Source organism: Caenorhabditis remanei, chromosome X (genome assembly GCF_010183535.1).
Source record: "Caenorhabditis remanei strain PX506 chromosome X, whole genome shotgun sequence".
NCBI classification, from domain to species: Eukaryota; Metazoa; Nematoda; class Chromadorea; order Rhabditida; family Rhabditidae; genus Caenorhabditis; species Caenorhabditis remanei.
In genome coordinates this window covers 3,881,095-3,903,507 of record NC_071333.1, presented here as the reverse complement: position 1 = coordinate 3,903,507, position 22,413 = coordinate 3,881,095, and the positions used below count along the sequence as shown (strand labels likewise).

At 36.8% G+C, this 22,413-nt stretch overlaps 4 protein-coding genes across 4 annotated transcripts; 1 reads left to right on the top strand and 3 right to left on the bottom strand.

Annotated features, from left to right (window-relative positions):
• Positions 1-7,622: 7,622 nt before the first annotated feature.
• GCK72_022747 (uncharacterized protein) lies at positions 7,623-7,919 on the bottom strand (the record flags this gene model as incomplete). The annotated part of the gene is made up of 2 exons (XM_003096014.2): positions 7,623-7,853; positions 7,902-7,919. 2 exons carry the CDS (start codon positions 7,917-7,919, stop codon positions 7,623-7,625), a joined length of 249 nt encoding a protein of 82 aa, XP_003096062.2.
• A 206-nt stretch (positions 7,920-8,125) lies between these two features.
• GCK72_022746 (uncharacterized protein) lies at positions 8,126-10,680 on the bottom strand (the record flags this gene model as incomplete). The annotated part of the gene is made up of 2 exons (XM_053735037.1): positions 8,126-8,448; positions 10,599-10,680. 2 exons carry the CDS (start codon positions 10,678-10,680, stop codon positions 8,126-8,128), a joined length of 405 nt encoding a protein of 134 aa, XP_053578603.1.
• Positions 10,681-13,964: 3,284 nt separating this feature from the next.
• On the bottom strand, positions 13,965-15,781 carry GCK72_022745 (uncharacterized protein; the record flags this gene model as incomplete). Its single annotated transcript, XM_053735036.1, has 4 exons — positions 13,965-14,033; positions 14,940-15,038; positions 15,594-15,659; positions 15,752-15,781. 4 exons carry the CDS (start codon positions 15,779-15,781, stop codon positions 13,965-13,967), a joined length of 264 nt encoding a protein of 87 aa, XP_053578602.1.
• Positions 15,782-20,241: 4,460 nt separating this feature from the next.
• On the top strand, positions 20,242-21,130 carry GCK72_022744 (uncharacterized protein; the record flags this gene model as incomplete). The annotated part of the gene is made up of 5 exons (XM_053735035.1): positions 20,242-20,376; positions 20,510-20,662; positions 20,709-20,832; positions 20,879-20,978; positions 21,025-21,130. 5 exons carry the CDS (start codon positions 20,242-20,244, stop codon positions 21,128-21,130), a joined length of 618 nt encoding a protein of 205 aa, XP_053578601.1.
• Between the last annotated feature and the right edge of the window lie 1,283 nt (positions 21,131-22,413).

The following is a 22,413-nucleotide window of genomic DNA, read 5'->3' as shown; positions in this document are numbered from 1 at the left end:
TATACCACAATTATTGCAATAGAAATTAATTTTCAAATTCAACTCCGCTTTCACGGCGTCCGATGCCCTGTAGCTGTTTTCAATATAGGCTTTCTATGAGAAATTTTCATGTTTCAGTTTGTGAATCTCTGAAATGCGAACGTGTTGAATTGAACAGATCAAGGCGGAGATAACATACCCTCACTCATTCCTTGGATGACGACAACATGAGTGTAGTAGTGGTTGGTAAGATTGTCGATCTTTTATGAATCTATGAGTTATGGAAGTCTGCAAGAAAAAAAGTAGAGACGGGTATCTCCTATTAAAAACCATCAATTATCCAAGTACCCTTCATATTACACCAAAACATATGGTGTTCTGTCATTTCCTGTTAATCTCATCGCCAATTATTACCCTCTTTTTGATGAGGCACGCTTATCTGATTGCTCTTTTTTTTCTTCGATGAAGTTTCAACAGGTGGAAGCTACCATGTGATTACGTAAAAGGGAACAAAGAAATATTGGAAAATAAACAAATTCCAATTTTTAAAGATCTGAAATCCTAACAATTTTGTCGACGCTTTTATCCAACATAAATAAAAATGTAAACAGAGAAGGAGACACTGACTACACCCATTTTCTTGTTTTTTTGGATCTCAACGTGAGATAATTGGTACCCGGTGATTAAAGTTTCGCGACGGGTGTAATTTGTGGTTGAACTAGTTTGTAGTTTCAATTTTGATAATATTCTGGTAGATCAAAAATAAGTTATGTGAAGATCCTAATCGAGAATCCATGTTCAAATGCGTCCTCGAGACATTTCAAATTTCAAAGTTAATTTTTAATTTGTTAGATAAGATTTTTCAAATTCATTTAAAGAATTGTGAAGATAAATCAAATACAATCAAAGAAAACTCTGAAATGGCTTTGAATAAATACAATATTTAAGTTAATTTTAAAGTTTTCGAATTTTCAGCAACTGTACCGGTCTAAAGGTTGTTCATTCTCATTGTTTTTGGTGGTAAATAACAGAGTGTGTCTTGGTCTCACTTTTAATCCCATAATGTCAATACTTATATACAGTACCGCTCAAAAGTATATTAAGTTTTGGTTTTTTCAGTTGATAAGGTCCAACTTTAAGAGTGTGTCATGGTAATGTTGATTGAATAATCAAATAAATTTTTAATGAATTATACCGATCAAAATTAGAGCTTCATTTTTGTAGTTGACAACTTTTTTGTACGGACACTCCCTAGAGAGTTATGGTCATTTTTCGACGACAGCTCAAAAATCGCACTATTTTGCACTGAAATTGGTCGATTTGAGGGAGAAATTACGACGATATGTAACTTGCTAGGGAGTGTCCGTACAAAAAAGTTGTCAACTACAAAAATGGAGTTCTATTCTTGCTCTGTTTGATACCATAAAAAGTTTTTTGTGGGACAGTTAGTTTTTCTATGACACACTCTCAAAGTTGGGCGTTTTCAACTAAAAAAGGCAAAACTTAATATACTTTTGAGCGGTACTGTAATATATAGATCAAGCATAGAGCTTCACTTCTCTAGTTGACCACTTTTTTGTACAAAACCACTCAGAATAGTTACAGTCTATCAATTTATGCATCTTCAAAATCACTCTATGTCGCACTAAAAACAGCGATTTGAGTGAGGTGCTACTTTGTCGATTTGTAACTTTTCAGAGATTTCTGGTACAAAAATGTTGTGAACTACGGAAATAAGGCTCTATGTTCGATCTATATGTTCTCTTAAAACACCATCAAATTAAGCAAATAGTGTTCCGCAAATAGGTACCCTTCGTTTATGCAACAGTTTTCACATTAGAGTCTGTTGTCTCATCTTTTTGTAACACATCTGTATTTTTCTGAATGTTTTGCTACAGGGTTTATTTGGAAAAATAATGAAATTTCTAAGCTCGAGCAACTGTACTCTAAGCAACATGACCTATTGACTTACCTTCAAAACATCCAAACAATTGTAAAATAAAATTAATTCAATAAAAATCAGAAAGCAATTTGTCGGCCATCATTCAGTAGTTAGCCTTGGGGATAGTGAGTGACTACATTCATATTCGATATGTATCTTCTCTACAATGGGCGGATCTTTGCACCCATATGCTCTCCCGATACAATCAGTATTTTTTCTCTTCCTTTTATTCACGATTCTCTCAGATTATAAATGACGATACATAAACTTATTGAGAAATGCTCTAAATTGGTCGAAACATGTACTAATAGATGTCTCTCAAGTTTTTCTGCAAACCATCATTAAAAATTCCAGTTTTGACAGTTCAAAAATTTTTTATTTCCATTATTTCTGAATTTCAGATATTTACTGGCTATAAAACAAACAGAGAATACAGACAAGTGAGTGATTAAGCGTGAAAAAAAACACTTCGTGTGCAGTATCCTGTTTCTGGATATTTTAGCTGCTTGTCAAAAAAGGTTTATGCAAAATGGACAAGATATAGCAGAGTTGCACAAAAAACTACAAAGGTGTACTCACTTATGCTTGCTACTGTAATAATTGTTTATTGTCGCCTCAAGTCATTTAAGGAGATATATTGCGTTCAGGTTATTATTTAAATGTTAAAGCATTTATGTCTGTATGGGTGTAGCTTGATCATTTAGAATTTGAAAAATAAAGAAATTAGAATGGAGATATCTAGGTTGGTTGACATTTTGTTTTGAAAGGGGACTCCATGTTGTGAAAAGAAGAGTGGGAAAAGGGCAGGATTTGAAAAAATGGAGGGACGGAAAGAAACGCAAAGGGTGCATATTAGAAAATGTCTTTGAAGTAATCTAAGTTAACTTTTTTTTCGGACACTACCAAACTTTCAAGAGACAGGGGTCTTACAAAATGTTGTTCGGTGAAAGTTTGAAATTTGTTTCAGATATTTCTTTATTTATTCATTTATGTTATTTATATTATTCAAAATACGTACGTGAAAATACGTGGAAGGGTCAATGGGAGAAAAACTTGAAAGAAAATTGATACACTTGTCAAACACAACATTGATAGAATATTTAAATCAAGTAGTCCATCCAGATTAAAGTTTTTCGGAAGTACATCCTTGGCATACACCTGACCCTTGGAGAATCATCTACACGATCACTAAACGATCCACCACCATAATTATTACCGCACTCGAAACGCCAATCACATCCCTTATAATTTATCTATGCTGTGTTCCAACATTTATCAGATGTTTCAGCGGACACCGTAGTCGTTATAGGCGTTAAAATCCATACCAGGTGGAAATCCTTAATGATCTCGACTTTCGAAACTTTTTTAAAACTTCAAATTTGAAAAATAATTACTGTACCTTTAATTTAACTCGTGTCTTCAAACACCACAACCTCATCATCATAAAATTAAAATTCAGGAAAAAAATAAAAAATAAACAAATAAAAATGGAAAAAAATAAACAAAAAACACACCCGCCGTCCATCAAAATTGGGGGCCGGAAGATGACGAGAATAATCCGTCATTTCTTGTTCCTTCACAATTTTCCTGTTAACAAAACCCTCCTCCCACCTATTCTCATATCTCCTCGAAAATTGTAGGAAATTATATACAACTTTTCCGATTGAGAAATCCCCCGCTCAAACGGAAAAGCTCCACAACTGTAAACCGTAAATTGTTCTAATTGCAAACATCAGCAAGCATCACCAGTCCCAACGCAGTTCCCACAAGACACGCTGCCAACGATCATCAATTAGTTCATGTCAACCATATTGCCAAACCATCACTCAAAGTACGACAAATGATCAATCTTGTCGTCACTCGGAGTGATGCGATCTACGATCAACGACTACAACTACCGTAACAACCGGCTGCCATTGCCGCCGCCGTCATTGTCTAGGGATAAGGAGACGCATAATGACGACACCTGTCCTTTTATAAGGTTCACCCATTAACGACGCAAAGCTAACGAAAGAAAGAAACACGAAGGGATATGAAACTGTACAATATGATTATTGGTGAATTAATGAGATAGGTACGGTCGAACAGTGCTTTTGGGTTGTTATCTTCAATATGTAAATATATTATTTCGAGTGTTTGTTTGGCAAATGACGTCGATGTTATCATTGATGTGTGAAATAAGAGAGACAAGTGTTTTCTGCGGAGATCTTATCTCTGATACGCAAAAAATATTTTCCTGAAATTTTGAAGTCTAGAATATTTCATCGTTGATTAGGATTTTAGCCTTAAGTTTTTAGGAGTCTGGAATGTGACTAACTTACTGTTACATTGTTTTTTCGTTTTCAAGAAAATGTTTTTATTGTGAGTGTATAATTCCTTTCCCGCTTTTTCTGCTATATTTATAATCTACCGTAACTCATCTACCCTGTGTTTAGTAAGCTGACTGTCTATCCGACTCTTCAGGTACTAAGAGATCCGCTAATTATTAACTCTATGGGACTGTTTTGGTAGTTAACACTTTTTGTTATATTGTTCGGGTTTATAAGGGACGGGGACAATTCGGGAGTACTCAACTAATGTGAATATTTTTAATGATTCTGAACTGAGTAATTCCAGAACATTGAAAATTATGAAAATTGTTTTTAGAACGATGTGTCCGTACTTAACCGTATTTGTGTAGTTATTTTTTATATACACCCCGTAATACATAGTTTTTTTTTAGCCTTTAGTGTGAGCGATATCATTTTCATTCAGGTTCAGGGAGGCACTATTATGTCTTTTAAAAGTGCCATTGTTTAGAAGGTCTTTTCAGTTAGTTTTGGAAACTGTTCAATACATCGAAATTGGTTTAAAAAATACGTACGTCATATGAACTCAAAGAAATTTACGGTTCATGACAACCCAAACTTACATGGTAAATTCATATTGAATTCAGATTTCAAGTAGACAAAACACTCCATCAGAAAAAGTACCCTTCTATTTCCTTCTACTCTCTTCTTCCATTTTTTCCTTTTCCTTTCTGCTTGTTTCACAATTGCCCTCATGTTGTTTACTCTCCGTTTTGTGGTAAAATCTCGTTCCACTGGTCACATTTAATGAGGGGGGGGGGGGGGGGCAACGACTCATTCAAACATCTACCGCATTTATATCCGCATGGGTGTAGTTTGATCATTTAGAATAGATTGAAAATATCCAGGTGATTGAGATTTTGTTTTGAGAGGGGACTCCGTGTTGTGAAGAGAAGGGATAACTAAGGGGGAAAAGGGCAGGATTTTAATAAATGGAGAGACGGAAAGAGGCTAAAAGGGTGCATATTAGCAAATGTCTATTGAATTGAAGTAATCTAGGTTAACATTTCTTTTGGACTTGATTAAGCCTTCAAGACAGGGACCTAACCAGAAGTTGTTTTGTGAAAGTCTGAAATTTGTTTCAGATATTATTTTATTTCAAATTTCAAAATGTTTCTAGAATACGAGATTGAGAAGCAAATACAGTACCGCTCAATTGGATATGAAGTTTTGGTTTTTCTGCCATAACGTTTTTCCAAATTGGTCAGATTGACCTGAAACTTTGGGAAAACATTTATTGCAGAGTTTTCTTTATATTTAATCAACATTTTAGGTGAATAATCATGTTTTACAAGTATTTTTTTGTTGAAGTTTTCGAAAATCACAAAAATTCGAAAAATCGCATATTTTTATTTCCATGACCGGTGTATCAAAAATAGAGTGTGATTAGTGTTTATAATTAGTTGTTAATAGAAAACGTCTTGATTCCCATTTTTTGACTACTGGACCCCCACTCTTGACTTGCTACCCATATCTCCCGGGCTGTCAAAGTTTGGTTGCACTAATAAATGAAGTTTTGAACTTCAAACACCTGTAAAACTTGTTTTTTTGTAAAAAAACAGTATCGAAGTTGCGAAGTTATTGAGAAAAATGTGGAAAACATTTATGTAGCACTCTTATCTCGGTGGAAGCCGTTATCTAATTTTTAGAGACCTCCGATTGTCAAATACTGCATATCTGGTATCAATGTCAGATCCGTTCCTGAGCGAAATTATACATTTATCCGGTACCTTCGGCTTTACAAATTACGGAACTTGCTATTTGAACAATTACCAATATTTTGAGCCTAGTTTCAATACACCTGTTTGTATTAATTGTATTGATCACTCCCTGCAGTCTTACTCTCACTTATTCGAAAATGTCGAAATTTTACATGTTTGTTTTTCCTCAAAAATCATATTGCATTGATGCTGTTTTTGACCATTCAGGTAAGAAAATGTTCCAAATAAGTTTAATAAGTTTATAACCAGTAGAAATGTCCTCTCTCACATTTTCTCATGTATTCATAAGACGATCAAAAAATGCTATCAAAACATGATCACGATGAAGTACTTTAAAAACTCAGTTATTTATCGAAACTTGACTCGAAATATTAAAAAATTTTCAAATAACATTCCATAAGTTGCAAAACTGAAAGTATCGGATTAATGTATAATTTCGCTCCGGAATGGGTCAGGCATCGAAACCAGATATGCAGTATTTGACAATCGGAGGTCTCTAAAAATTAGAAAACGACTTCCACCGAAATAAGAGTGCTACATAAATGTTTTCCACATTTTTCTCAGTAACTTCGCAACTTCGATACTGTTTTCTACAAAAAAAAAACAAGTTTTACAGGTGTTTGAAGTTCAAAACTTCATTTATTAGTGCAACCAAACTTTGACAGCCCGGGAGATATGGGTAGCAAGTCAAGAGTGGGGGTCCAGTGGTCAAAAAATGGGAATCAAGACGTTTTCTATTAACAATTAATTATAAACACTAATCACACTCTATTTTTGATTCACCGGTCATGGAAATAAAAATATGCGATTTTTCGAATGTTTGTGATTTTCGAAAATTTCAACAAAAAAATACTTGTAAAACATGATTATTCACCTAAAATGTTGATTAAATATTAAAAAAAAAACTCTGCAATAAATGTTTTCCCAAAGTTTCAGGTCAATCTGACCAATTTGGAAAAACGTTATGGCAGAAAAACCAAAACTTCATATCCTATTGAGCGGTACTGTAATTATTACGACATCGAATGTTATCAACGCTTGAAAACTTTTTCACGAATGGTTTTCATAGTCATCGTCATTTCAATCTTGGATAGTGAAACGGCGAGTTATTCTGGAAAGAATAGATGTTGTACGTCTGGTATTTTCAAACTATGTGGGCGGAGCCTATTCATACTCATCTTTGTTCGAAATTTGCACCCTACAACCACTTACTCTTCTCCAGTTTCATTCAGTTTTTTCGTTGTAACCAAATCAAAAATTTTCCAAACTTCTTCCTCATCAAGTCCCGTCTCCAGAGAGAAATGGTCAAACTCCTTGGTACTTCCTTCGATCTGACGTAAATTGGGAAAAAATGTATTTATTGGCCGCCAAACAGTAGTGAGCTTTGGGGTCAGTGACAGAATACATTCATATTCAGGATGTACCCTCTCTACAATGGGCGGATTGTTCTGCCCGTCTGTTCTATTGAAGCAATTAATATTTTTTTTCTCTTTTTCTCATTCACGATTTTTCTACCCCCCACCCAAGTTTATGTCAGGATTCATAAGCGTAAAGTAAACTTTGATGTTTTAATTTCGCTATAATTTGTTCTTCAAGTACCACACAAATAAATATGTCACATAAATAATAGAATCAATATAACATCTCCTCCAAATTGATCTCATGTCTTTTCAAAAGTATCTGCGAGCCGGTGAATTGAACGAAGAAAGTCTCGTAGTGGTTGAGCACAGGGAACTTGCATATTCCGTCTTGGGGTACTGGTCTCTCCATGTTTTGCCTTATCATCCGGTCTACACATGTCATGAGCAACTGTCCTTTCAGATTGATGTCAGTGTCGTGTTCAAGCAGGTCTATGGTGAATTTCTGAAATATTTTGATGAGCATAGGCTATTTTCAGGTGGGTAAACTCACTTTGACCATCTCTCTCATTGTATTATAACAAATGTTGTTGAGTGTGAATGACTTGATAGCATCGTCCGGGCGGATTTCTATATCATTAAAATCGCTCTCAAAAATCAAATTCGTTTCGCAGGTCCACTGAGTTGTACCTGTCATCTCATGTGTGAAGAAGCTCCGCCCACCAAATCGCGGATTCTAGTCAGATGGTGACCAGGCACGCTTCAACACTCGCACTTTTATAGTCTCGGTTCCTGGCTCACATATTTCCAACAATTGGGCTGCTGGTCCTTATAGTCATCGTACCACTCGACGACTGTGATTGAAAACTTTTTGCAGGGGATTAGTTCTTGAAAAGATATCGCGCAGTTTTTGAAAAACTTATATGGAGTCCATTCCAAGTACATTGGGAACCGATCCTCCACTATATAAAAATCCAACTCTTCCAACTTTGGATGTCTCGCAATATTTTGGAAGTCCAACATAAAAACCCAATGGAAATTCAACATTGGCATGATTCTAGAGTTCTTCCCAACTTGATAACGACATCCTTCCTTCTCATCTGAAAATTTTCTTGTCAGCACTGAATTTCCGAGTCGGCCGGGCCGGGCCCGGCCCGTTGCAAGTTAGTTAAATAAACCTGTTTTTGAAAGACACCAATCACTTTTGATGACAAATTCTCAACAATACAAAGTTTGAGTGAAAAGGAATTTTAGTTTCAGCTATATCTCGTTTTTGTAACGCATCTGTAATTTTCAGAACGTGTTGCTATAGGATTTATCTATAAAAAAACTAAATCCTTCAACCACGAGAATTGAAAAACTAAAGATATTGGTATCAAACATTGACTGTCGATGACGCATCGAGTGGTACAATAGTTGGTATGATATGGCATATAAAAAGTTTGTTGTATTAATCATCCTTTATGTATGTGTTATAATAATCTTCTTTATCGTTTATGTTTTATAATAAGCTTTTTGTTGTATAATAAGGCACTATAAAAGCCAACCATAAGTATATCAAAATGTGTCAGTTTATATATATTCTAATGCTTACTCTTATGATCCGGCAGAGAAAATCATTCACAACTTCGGGCTACAGGAAAGTATCAAAGGAATACAAGTAGCAACTACGCTTATACTTATCGGGAAGTCAACGGACTTCAACTCGGGCTCATATAATCCAAACGTGCCTGGATTAATGGACCAACTTCAATATTCATCGGAGAGACTTGAGAAATGACAACAAGACAACCAAGTACCACGGACTATTCTATTCGCTGTTTTACTGACACCATATTTAACCAAATAACTATTATTATAGGACATCTAATTTTTTTCAATCTGGACACCTATCTTCTTTTCTAATATTATTTATCGTTTGGACACTTATTGCACCCAACACAAACAAGCACCACTATTGCCATTTTCAGGACACTAAACAATAAACGACTACAATGGACAATCAACAGAGGACAAAAATGGTAGACTCAATTCTTGAAGGAATGGACAATTACTTGGACACCATAATTGAAAACCTGGACAAAATCAAGTCACAAACGACAGATCTCAAGACTTTTCTGAAACGGTTTCCAGTGGGAGGGTCTTCTCTAAATGGAGAAGAAAATGGAGAAGATACAAAGAACGAATTGGGATCTCCTTCCGAACAATCAGTGGATTTCGAGGAGGAAGAAGTGGATTCAGTTATGTACGTATCGGATCATAAACTTCAATCTACTGTCATGATAGCTCCTTCTACGGATAATGTGAAACCAAGACTTCTATCTTCTCAACCAACACGACGGACAAGCACTCCTTGCATCTTTTGCAAACAATTCCATTATTCGGACTTATGTCCAAACGTCATCGAATACGAGGAACGACAATCCATTGTTAAGAAAAAGAATATCTGTATGATTTGCATACACCCCACTTCAAGAAATCATCGTTGTATCCAACGGAAGAAATGCTTTTATTGCGAAGCAAAATCCCATCATTGTTCTTTATGCTATAGGACGAAAAATGTTTGGAAAAAGGATGCACCAATCAAGAATCTCAATCAAATGAACAGAAGGACAATTGTTTGGGACAACAAATAATGAAATATTATCTTCTTGCCGCCTTTTGTGGGGGAGTGTCGATGACGCATCGAGTGGTACAATAGTTGGTATGATATGGCATATAAAAAGTTTGTTGTATTAATCATCCTTTATGTATGTGTTATAATAATCTTCTTTATCGTTTATGTTTTATAATAAGCTTTTTGTTGTATAATAAGGCACTATAAAAGCCAACCATAAGTATATCAAAATGTGTCAGTTTATATATATTCTAATGCTTACTCTTATATAATAAATCCTAATTATATTCCGTGGTGTTCTTGACATTGACTGTGACACTATGAATACAGCTTCTTTTCGACAAAGACCCTGATAACCCTATTTTGGAACACTATGCGTATATTGGGAAAAAATGTGTTGTTGTTTGGCAGTAATGGGCAAATACTAGGGGCACACTAAACAACGAGATCAAATGATATACCTCGAAAGTGCTTTCTGCTTTTGGAGTGCACCGGAATTTTCATATTTTTTTCAAAAGCTTAGTTTTTTTTTCGAAAACTAGCGTAGTATAAAACATAGTATGTTCCATACTTGCGATTTGCGACGGCGCGTAACTCGCGTTGAAACGCAATACTAACAAGCTGAAAAAATACCAAAATGTAGATATTGGCGAGTTCCACATCCGTGACCGAATACGGGTTCAAATGGTTCGTAAAAAAGCGCGAATTCAAGCATTCGCTAATTCATAATACTAATTTCAATCAAGTTTCTACGGGTTATCACTACATAAAAATAGCTCTACCAAAAAATTAAAATTTTCTAAAAACTTGGCTACCGCACGAAAAATACAAATTTAGCTTTTAATTTGGGATATCGTTCACAAAAGCCGCAAACAATTGCAAAAAAAAAGCAAGAATTGTAGCGAATTAGTACAAATGCACTCAAAAACATCGTAAACTGATAGAAAATTAATTTTTTTTCAACTTTTCCACTCACCATTTAGAATTCAAATAAAATCAAGAGTTTCTTTGAAAGTTTAGGGTAGAGCAGCTACACATGCCGCTCACGGGGGAGAAATGCGGTTTGAATGAGTCATTGCCGCCCCATCATTAAATTTGACCAGCGGGGCGTGTTTTCCCCCACGAGACGGAGAGTATACAACAGGAAAAATCGATTATCGAAAAAATTAGCGAGGGAAATTTTTCAAAAAACATATTTTCTTATTGCTAAATATTTTGGCTTTCTTTCAAAAAAAGTTTATGCAAAACGGACACGATTCAGCCGAGTTACACATGATTGTGCGAAGGGGTGCTAACTTATGCTCGCTACTGTATACAAATCTCTCCAGCTCACATCAGTTTCTGTTGTCTCACGTTTTAAGAAAAAGTTTAAATTCGATATTTTCAGAACACCGATTCAAAGATGCTGAACGCCTTCTCGTATGAAATCGAATTGTAAAATACGTAGAAATTCTCAGGAGAAACGATTTTCACAGGTTAAAATATTGGTTTTTCATCGGTTTTATTTGGAGCGCCGGCATGGAAATAAGAAGTGTTATGGTTCGAATTTTGACTGATCTTCAAAAAAAGGGGAATAGAAACAAGGGATAACAGAAAGAGAGGCATCGAATGGTAGCTGGAGAGTTGGTGAACAGCTTTCGAGCGGGGGACATGACTGAAATAAAGATGTTTGTTGAATTGACATTGATTTTGATTTTGAAAGATTTTGAGGCGCAGATAAAATCAGAATGATTCTCAGAGATTAAAAAAATATAAAAAATTCTGGCTGCCCGAAAGTTTTTGCTGATAACTGTTCAAAACGGGCATTAACATCTATGTATGTATATTTCTCCAAGCAGCTAAAAAGTCGACTTGTTTGGAGACGAAAGAAAAACTAACACTTTTTCCAAAACATTGTTGTGGATAGCGCCCAATGTCATTCGGATTTTCAATGCCTGACCTTGAGTGAGATCGACGGAAGATCTCACTGGTCTTCTCGTGCGGGAAACAAGAGAAGAGGGCACGTCCAGTCACTTCATGGCACATGATAGCGTCGATGACGCATTTTTGCTTCGAGAGTGTCCCATAGTAATACTTATTGTCCCATCAAAAAGATTTTTAATGGATCTTATAGATCAAAAGTAGAGCTCCATTTTTGTAGTTGACAACTTTTTTGTACGGACACTCCCTAGAGAGTTATGGTAATTTAAAGACGACAGCTCAAAAATCACTCTATTTTGCACTGAAGTTGGTCGATTTGATTGAGAAATTTCTTTGTCGATATGTAACTTGCTAGGGAGAGTCCGTACAAAAAAGTTGTCAACTACAAAAATGAAGCTCTGCCTTTGATCTGTATGATCCATTAGAAATCTACTTGATGGGACAATAAGTGTTACCATGACACACTCTCAAAGTCGGATCTTTTCAACTGAAAAAACTAAAACTTAATATACTTTTGAGCGGTACTGTACGTCTCTCCGGTGGGGAGGCGGAGTCATTGCGGTGAGGAGGAGAAGCTAAAGATAGTGTGCTAATACAAGAGATCATTAGAAAGTTAGCGATAGGGGGGGAAACGACGTCGTTAACCACAGAGAACGGGCGCCCTTCTTATGATCTCTTGTAATAGCATACTATCTCTTGCTCTTCCCCGCCATCGCAGTGTCTCCGTCTCCCCACCGGAGAGGTGTTAAAAAAAAGTTTTTAAAAAAAAAGTACCAACTTTTTCAAAAAATGTTGAAAATTTATCACCTTTTAATCAAACTTTTTTCTAATGCTGAATCGTTGTCGAAAATTTGACTTTGTCGCGGTAGAAATCAAAACAATTCGAAAAATTCGAAGATTTTTGAAGAACTTTGAATTTTGAGTTTAAATTCAATAGAAGTGTACATTTTACAATTTTTCATGACGATTTTCTAAATTTTATCAGACTTGTATGGCGTGTGGACTGCAGTAACGGTAGACCGACCTGAAAAATGGAGATGATGTGATAAGTGTAACTCACTTGTGCAGAGCCTTCTGACAAATCCTTCGGACAAGTCACTTCAAAGAAATCCACAACGTTGATTTCAATCATTTTTGAAATAGGAGATCTGAAAAGAAGGAAAAGTTGGAACGGTTTCGGGAGAGAAACGAGAGACAAGGAGACGAGAAAGGAACACGGTAGAACAAGTTTCGAAAGTAGAGAAAAGAATTTCGGAAAGAAAAAATGATGAGAAGATGACGTAGACAGAAGGAGAGAGTACATATATTAAGCACATCAAACTAGATAATTAATCCAAGAGGGACCCGAGGGACGAGGTGCAAAATGAGGGTATCAGGAGTTGGAAAAGGTGCAAGACAACTCAAAAAAGTTGACAAGAAAATGAGCTCATGGCCACAGAGCACAGCGAGAATATAGTTGAGTCTAGTGAAAAGACCATTCATCTCAAGAAGGTCCGAGTCAGGAGTTGGTTTAGAATTTTTCCGAATCAGTACATATAAGAACGAACTCGGTTATCTCAATGCACTGTGTACCATACTTTGAGATGGCCCGGCCGCTAGCCCGGTGTAAAAATCAAAAGGCAAGGTGAGTTTGTGGTGAATAAGAGAAAGAGCTTGGAATCGAAAATGGAGGTCATAAACGTATTTGGCGATTGGATGAATGAGGAATCCAAAATAGGCTAGCTCATTAGGACTAACACAATGTCCTTCCTGAGAAATCAAGCCTGAGAGCTCCGTCTGTTAGTAAACCATCGGAATCAGATGAAATAGCTTTTTTGTATAAAAAAACGCAGGAGAATGAGTTGGAACGGGTGTAGAATATAAATGGGATGATTGGAGTAAGAATTTTGTGTGCTTTGATGATCGATATACGATTGCGAGAGGGACGGAATGAACCAGAGTGATTTCGTGCAAAATTTCGAAACTTAAGAATTTTATTATGGAAATTAGGAGAAAGAAAACATACTAGAAACAAATATATATTATTTATTTGGTTTATTTTTTCCTCAGGTAGTTGGTCAGTGGAATCGTACCGATTTTTTAGATGTTGACACCATTCTGATCGTAAATGAACTTCACCAGTCCAGGGATTTCATTCGCTTTCAGAACCTGAAATTTGAAATATATGTATGGGAAACTGCACAAAATCATTTTACACTAATAACACATAGAACTGACTATTTATAGCATAATTGCAAAATTTGAGCCTGAGAAAATGCTGGCCCGGCTCGGTCCGGTTGGCCCGGATTTGAATGCTTGAATTTATTCACTAGAATTTTTTTATCAATAATTTTTTTCTATATATGTTTTCGGTATTTTTTATCTAAAAGTTCACAAATTTTGTTAATTTTATTCTGTTAAAACTGTTAATGATAGTGTTTCCAACAAATACTGACTAAAAACGTGTCAAATTAAAATTGAACAATTGAAAAAGCTGGAATACAGTGCGCGTCATAAATATGCGCCACCTGAAAATTTAGAGTTATTATCCAAAGGAATGCTCGCCCCGCCCTTTTCTAAAAAAAGAGTAAGAAAGAGCTGAAATTTGATTTTTTTCGACTGAAAATCGCTGAAAATGGAGAAAATTCAAACACATTTTCAGGAAAAATTGAATTTCCAGCTCCGCCCCCTTTTTTGATTGACCATTCAAATCTTCCTAAATTTGCAGAAAATTTGAACAAAAAAGTGGGCGGAGCCTCCAGATTAGACACCAAGGGGCGTGGCTTAGAATCAAATACCACCCCTTTTTAAAAACCGGTTCTGATTTAAACACGAGAAACTCCGCCCACTTTTTCTTGGCACCGAAATTTCAGAAAATGAGTGTAGCTCAGAAGGAACTGCGTTAAAATGGGCGTGGCTTATTTTTCACCTGTGCTTTTTTAACGAAAAATGGGCGGAGCTTACAATCTTAAACTTTTCTCAGAAAAACGGTTAAAAATGGGTTTTTTTTCCACCAATAAGTAGTGTGTAGCCTAATTCCAAACTCAAAACTCTGAAAATCAATCAATAACTCACGAGTGTTTGCTGTCTGAGATCTCTAGTGAGTCCGTTTCTCTTCTCGTCAAGCAACTCTTGATCCATTTCTCCGTCTCTGTACATTTCACGCCATTTACGCTGAAAATTATTGAGATGTGAAAGGGGGCGTGGTCTATTTTCAGTTTGTGACTTTCAGAATAGACCACGCCCCTTTACAACTAAAAATGCTGAAAATAAGGGGGCGTGGCTTATTTTCAGCTTCAAATCAGCCTATTTCCAGTGTTTCAAGGAGGCGTGACTTATCTAGGCCACACCCCCAACAATTCTAAAAAAAAATTAAATAGGCCACGCCCTTTTCTTCGAAAAGTACGGCGAAAACTGAAAATTGTTGAAATAAGGGGGTGGGGCTTAAAAGAGGGCATGGCTTATTCGAAGCGGATTTTCAGAGTGTTAAAAGGGGGCGTGGTCTATTTAGGCCATGAGACACTAAAAATTGGAAAAAGCCTCGCGCCCTAATCAGGGTCTAATTAGAGGATAATTAGAGGATAATTGATGCATCCAATCAACTCACAACGGTCTTTGCTGCATCAGCGGCATCTCAGGTGTTGAAAATCTCTTTGAATAGAGAAACGTCCATTAGTGCTGAAAATTTTTCAGATTTTTTTAAATTGGCGCCGCCACCTCGTTAATTACCATCAGTGCCATTCGGATCGCGGCGAATTGCTTTTCGCTGAGATCACCACGAGGCGTGCCATCGTCCTGAAAGAAAAGCGATTTTTCGGACAAAAAGGTGAAAATTGTCTGAAGAAATGAAAATTTGGACATAGCTTCCGCGTATATTTAATATATACCGAAAAAACTTGTATGATAACGGTATACATGCCATTATAATACAGTTTTGGCGGTATATATCAATAAAAATGTGAAAATTTATGAAAAATCGGTGGAAAAATGGGGTGTTAGGGTGAAAATTGGCCCAAAATGGTAAAATCGCGCTCAATCCAAATAAGCTCTCAATTCTTATTAAAAATGTTGCAAATACGCTTCACCTAAACTTTATCAATAGAGTGCACTTTCTCAGAAACCACTTTTTATTGAAAATTTAGGAAAAAACTAGGCTAAAATAGGTTTTTAGAGTAAAAATCAAAAGTCTCGATTTTAACACAATTATTTTGACTCACCATTTAGTATTCAAATAAAATCAATAGGTAAAGTTTAAAAAAATTGGGGTAGAGCAGCTAACGCGTTGCTCAAGGGAAGGAGTAGATAACTGATGTTTGAAAGAGTGATTGCCTCCCATTTGATGACGCTCCGTGAGGCGCACTTTCACAATAGGTGGGGGGGGGGGGGGGGTGTTGACAAAGAGAGGGTTGTCTCTGCCGTCTCTTTTCTACGTAGATTTTTTTGGTAGGTTTTGCTGTCTGTGTATCTATTTTCTCAGGAGAAAGTGTCACTCAACGTGAAAACAAAACCTTTTTACGAGGACAATCGCCGCAGAAACCGAGAAGAGGAGAGAGAGGTGGGCCGAGTGGTCTGACGCTTTTCAAACCGGGAAATGTTTTTGTTTTTCATAAACAAAGAAACGGATAATTGCATAGCGGTAGTGGTGGTGACAGTTTTATCGAACCAAATATGCATAGTTATCTTGAACTTAAAATATGGGCATATACATAATTAAAATCTCGAACTTTGGTCAGTGGCGGGAAGAAATGCTCGCTTTTTTTGGGAGCTGATGAATAAGAAACCGCGGGAATAACCCAACTGAATACATTTTTTGAATCACAACCAACAACCCAAAGACCTCCAGGGTCCAACCGCTAAAGGAAACCACCTTGAAAATAAACACCGCTTTTTCGTAACTGCCGCCCGTCATGCTAATGGAGAAAACGGGGTTAATATTGAAAAAAGAAATTTCAGAGGCATAAGAAAAGCATCGCGGAAAGTGCAAAAACGGTGGTGGCTGGCGGGGAGGGTGTCTCTGAAGTGTCCTTGTGGTGGTGAGGATGGATCAAATAAAAATGCATCTAATACTTTGGGTTTGGGTAGTAGCGGGTAGTGGGTTCAAGTGCTCGGAGAGTCATTTGATTCCAAGAAATAAAGTTGGAGGAGTTTTCCTTTTTCCATCAAAAGCAAGAAAACTTGATCCGTCGAATCTGTCGTATTTTTGTTTTTTTTTATTTCGGAGAAGAAATTTAGTTTCTTTTATTTGTGACCAGCCTGGCTGCCGCGCCTTCGACGCTTCATCCGGCTGGCCTCTCCTCATTTACTTTCACCTTCTCAGAAATGTGTCCGCGTGGCCGAGTGGTCCAAGGCGGTGGTCTCTGCGCAACGAGCGCAAGTTCGATTTTGGGCCCCGCCGCCTTTCTTTCTCATTTCTCAAAAGTTGCGGATATTGGGACAGATGGACAGACTCCCCATGCGTTTTATGTATAAGAATGATATAGTAATAAGAATTACAAATTCCCGAGAGAACTTGCAACACTTATTAGCTAAAACTATGAGAAACACACGAAACAAGCGAGAAAACGACGGATTCAAGAGAGAAATCAATACAATTTATATCAGAACCACGTTCTGATATAAATTCAATCTGAAACGCGCAACACAACACAAAACCCAGCTTTTTGAAGAATAATCTATTTATTCCAAGCCAACTGGCCAAAACCCACTAAAACACAAGAAAACTATAAAAATGGTCTAAAAACCAGAGAGAGAGGTAAAATCTACTAACGAGAATAACGGAGCACCTAACGTGCCTCCGCCAGCGCCCAAGAGTCCCGAAAATTTCCATTTTAAAAGCGAAATTGACAAAACAGCGACGAGAAATGCGCGCGCGCCCGTAGGTCAAACGCGGCACACAGTGACATACGGAGTGAGTCTAGATGTTTCTTTTATACAGTACCGCTCAAAAGTATATTAAGTTTTGGTTTTTTCAGTTGAAAATTATCAACTTCGAGAGTGTCCCATAGTAATACTTATTGTCCCATCAAAAAGATTTTTAATGGATCTTATAGATCAAAAGTAGAGCTCCATTTTTGTAGTTGACAACTTTTTTGTACGGACACTCCCTAGAGAGTTATGGTAATTTAAAGACGACAGCTCAAAAATCACTCTATTTTGCACTGAAGTTGGTCGATTTGATTGAGAAATTTCTTTGTCGATATGTAACTTGCTAGGGAGAGTCCGTACAAAAAAGTTGTCAACTACAAAAATGAAGCTCTGCCTTTGATCTGTATGATCCATTAGAAATCTACTTGATGGGACAATAAGTGTTACCATGACACACTCTCAAAGTCGGATCTTTTCAACTGAAAAAACTAAAACTTAATATACTTTTGAGCGGTACTGTACGTCTCTCCGGTGGGGAGGCGGAGTCATTGCGGTGAGGAGGAGAAGCTAAAGATAGTGTGCTAATACAAGAGATCATTAGAAAGTTAGCGATAGGGGGGGAAACGACGTCGTTAACCACAGAGAACGGGCGCCCTTCTTATGATCTCTTGATTTGTCAGAAGGCTCTGCACAAGTGAGTTACACTTATCACATCATCTCCATTTTTCAGGTCGGTCTACCGTTACTGCAGTCCACACGCCATACAAGTCTGATAAAATTTAGAAAATCGTCATGAAAAATTGTAAAATGTACACTTCTATTGAATTTAAACTCAAAATTCAAAGTTCTTCAAAAATCTTCGAATTTTTCGAATTGTTTTGATTTCTACCGCGACAAAGTCAAATTTTCGACAACGATTCAGCATTAGAAAAAAGTTTGATTAAAAGGTGATAAATTTTCAACATTTTTTGAAAAAGTTGGTACTTTTTTTTAAAAAACTTTTTTTTAACACCTCTCCGGTGGGGAGACGGAGACACTGCGATGGCGGGGAAGAGCAAGAGATAGTATGCTATTACAAGAGATCATAAGAAGGGCGCCCGTTCTCTGTGGTTAACGACGTCGTTTCCCCCCCTATCGCTAACTTTCTAATGATCTCTTGTATTAGCACACTATCTTTAGCTTCTCCTCCTCACCGCAATGACTCCGCCTCCCCACCGGAGAGACGTACATATAAAAGAAACATCCCGGGCACTTCCCTCTCTTCTCACCCAACGCGTTGTTTCTTCATAGTTGTCAAGCTCCGGCGCGGCTCGGCGCGGCCCGGCAAGACCCGTGAAGGCCCGGCTTCAAAAATGTATCATTGTTTCAATTGTTTGGTAATTTTTCGATTTTTCATCAAAACTGCTTTTGATTCCGAATCATCAAAAATTCGATTTTTTTGACAAAGAAATCAAAAAATATCAAAAAATTGTAATTTTGGCGACAACCGGGCCTTGAAAAGTACGAGCGTTTTCTTTGATCCGTGGCTACGACGGTGTCCTTTTCCGGTTGTTCATTTTTATATTTTTATTGAATTTTAATCCTTGTCGATTATATGGCTATATTAGCCAAATTTCAGATCTTGGACACCATTTTATTACAAAGAAAATGCTGGCTAACAATAACAAAACGAAACCCCCCACCGTCAAAAAGGTTGGTTTATTAATTTTGTTACAAACGTGATTGAAATAAGAAATGTTCAGGACCAGATTTTCACAACATTGTAAAAAATGTTGGTTCTTTTTATGGAAAAGTAGAGTTGTTAACTGTTTTTTCAGTCTGAACTTGAATAAGAAACGTAAATTTAAACCATTTTGATTAAAAAGTAGGAAAAATTTGTGGAGACTCTGGTCTGAAGTGAGATAAGTACCCTTCTTCAAAAAAACGGCTGAAAAGATATCTTCACGGGTTCAGTGTATTTTGAGGTAATTTGTAGAAACACTGTTAGTGTAATGAAGCTTTCAACTTTCCACCCGAAATCGGAACTGTTAATGTTTTATTGATTAAGAAAATCTCAGTATTTGGCATCGTTACAGTAAAAAATCTCAAATTTTCGCTTGGTTTTCGGCACCAAAAAACCCAATACTTCAAACTAAATCATCATTTTTCCAGTCCGGCGACACCTTTGCATTCAGTAAGCCGAAGAACGAGTCCCTCACCAGGAAACGACGGAGAAACACCGCGAGGCATGACGTTTCAGTTCAAAATCTCAATCGTCGAAATCGTTTCTATAACTGTTTTACTGTAAAACTTGGTAGCTTTGTAATTTGTCCTCACACTATATACTGTTTTTTATATGTGTTTGGCTTTTGATTTCTTGTTTCATAGGTATGAATCATCTTTCTATTTTCTCTTTGTTCCTAGAATAGAAAATTCAAAAAATATGCTAATGTGACGACCTTGTTTATGGAGCCACTGCCGTCCCCTTTTCCTCCCAGAAATGTGATTCATTCCTGGCCGCAGTTGATCTACAATGTGGTTGCAGATTCTTTTCCTCTCTCTGGTCTTCACCCATTCGTCTTGCTTCGATTATGGACTCGATCCGGATCACGACTATCACAGACATCCGAGAGAATATGACGATCACGCAGTTTTGTGTCAGCTAAATGTAAGTTAAAGTTAAAAAATTCTAAATTAAGAGAGATTTTGTACAATTTTTATAGGAATTTTGGAAATGTTGCGAAAATGCTTTATAATTAAGGAAAAATAGTCAATCTAAAGACAAACCAATAATATTTCAGGGCACGTTTGTCGGCCTTTCTCTCAACGGAACCCTCATTCATTGTCGATCCCCTCCCATGACATGTACTATGGAATCTTATGAATTGTTCAGCTTCGACCGGCAGAACGTCATATGTCGCGAACCGAGGGACAATCTGTTCTATGATATCCGGGTACGTTCCAGAATAAATTATTCAGTATTCAGAAAAAACTTTCCAGAAAGAATGCACCCAAGAGTACTCCTACATCCGCCCCGATTATTGCAGTAGAGATAACTATCATTGTACAACCATACTATTCTTCTGCTACTCGAAAATTAATTTCAAACCGATCTTCTACTTCTGTAAGTTAAAAATCTTTAAAACCTATACAACTTTTTTCGATTCTAGCTTTGGTGATTGGATTCCTGACAGTTGGCTATCTCGTTCAAATCGTCTTTTGCATTCTGAAAACTTGTCACCACACTCAATCGATCGATATCACCCAAAGGTAACTAGTGAAATCTTTGTTCCCACAAAAGTAATTGAACTCTCAGTGGGTCACCAGTGAAACCCTCTGGCCCACACTATCGGAAGAAGCGAAACGAGGACACGACTCCACTTCGCAATCGTTTTGTCTCGATGTCCGAAACATCTGTCTAATTGTCTTATTCCAAATAAAGTTGACATGCATGCAAGATACAGAGCGAAACCCCAAACGATAATCAAAATGTAAATTTATTGAGAACTTTTCTGACTAGGGAATGGTCTAAACTGACCGTGGAGTTCAGAAACGAGACCTAGCACAATCGATAGACAATCAAATTTTAATGGGAAATCAGTTTTCAAAAATTGCTGAATGGCTTCCAGAATCCAGATATTCTGGTCTTAAAATACAAAGTTAATACAGTGAGCAGTCACTGTTGAGAAAGAAATTGACTGACAATGGGAAACTGCAAGAAGGATCAGATTTGAGCAAAAAAAATTCGTGGGGAGAAAATGGATCAAAATTGGAATGTTTGGTGTGAAAATTGCGGAAACTTGATAAAAATCGCATAAAAACGTGACTTTAGGAGGTTCTTCGGGTGAATAAAATAGAGCAAATGATTATTTTTGGGTAAAAATCTTAAAAGTTTCATGTGTTTACAGTGAAAATGGGTTAAAGAAAGGTTTTCGGTATGAGTTTTATTGATTTTCAACCTAATAGTGGGAAAGCAATCCCAGACTCTGTGTCAACTTTGGTCGGTTCTTACTGGCGAAATTTTAATTGTGCTTCCAGACGAGATTGAATCGTCGCGCCTTATTCATGTCTCTTGTTTGCGGATATCGATATCTTCTGACAATTCCAATGCATTACATTCACTGACTGATTTCGATTTTCGCTCCTTGAATTATCACGCCACCGCAATCACAAATACTCCGATCACAGAATCCCAGTCTTCGGCAGCCAATTTTGTGAGGTGTCGATCATGCGGATGTTGACTGAAAATGCAAATTAGAGAAAATTTTAGGCTGTAATAGATGGAAAATCCATGAAACTATTATTTTCAATTCGACGAGGCGCCAAAAAACTGATTGGGATACCTCAATAAATGGAATGGTCAGCTGAAATTACAGCATCCTCTGAACAATTACAACCAACGGAAAGAAAAATGCTCTTTGATTGAAAATTGGTCATTGTTTTTAGACTATTTGCATTTGCAGTTATCGAGAATTCAACCATGTTTGGTCGTCATGAACTGAAAATGCTGAATTTAATTTTTACGGTTTTGGGTCGATTTTTCAAATAAATTTTCAGACATTTTTTCCTTTTCCACACTCATTCAATATTGACAATTGCCTACCTTGTGTCTTCTCCCGTTTATTCTCATTTCGTGGTTTTGTTCCATCATTAGACTATCATGCAGAGCTCGAATCTCCACTTCTCTCTTCTGCTGACTCGTCAC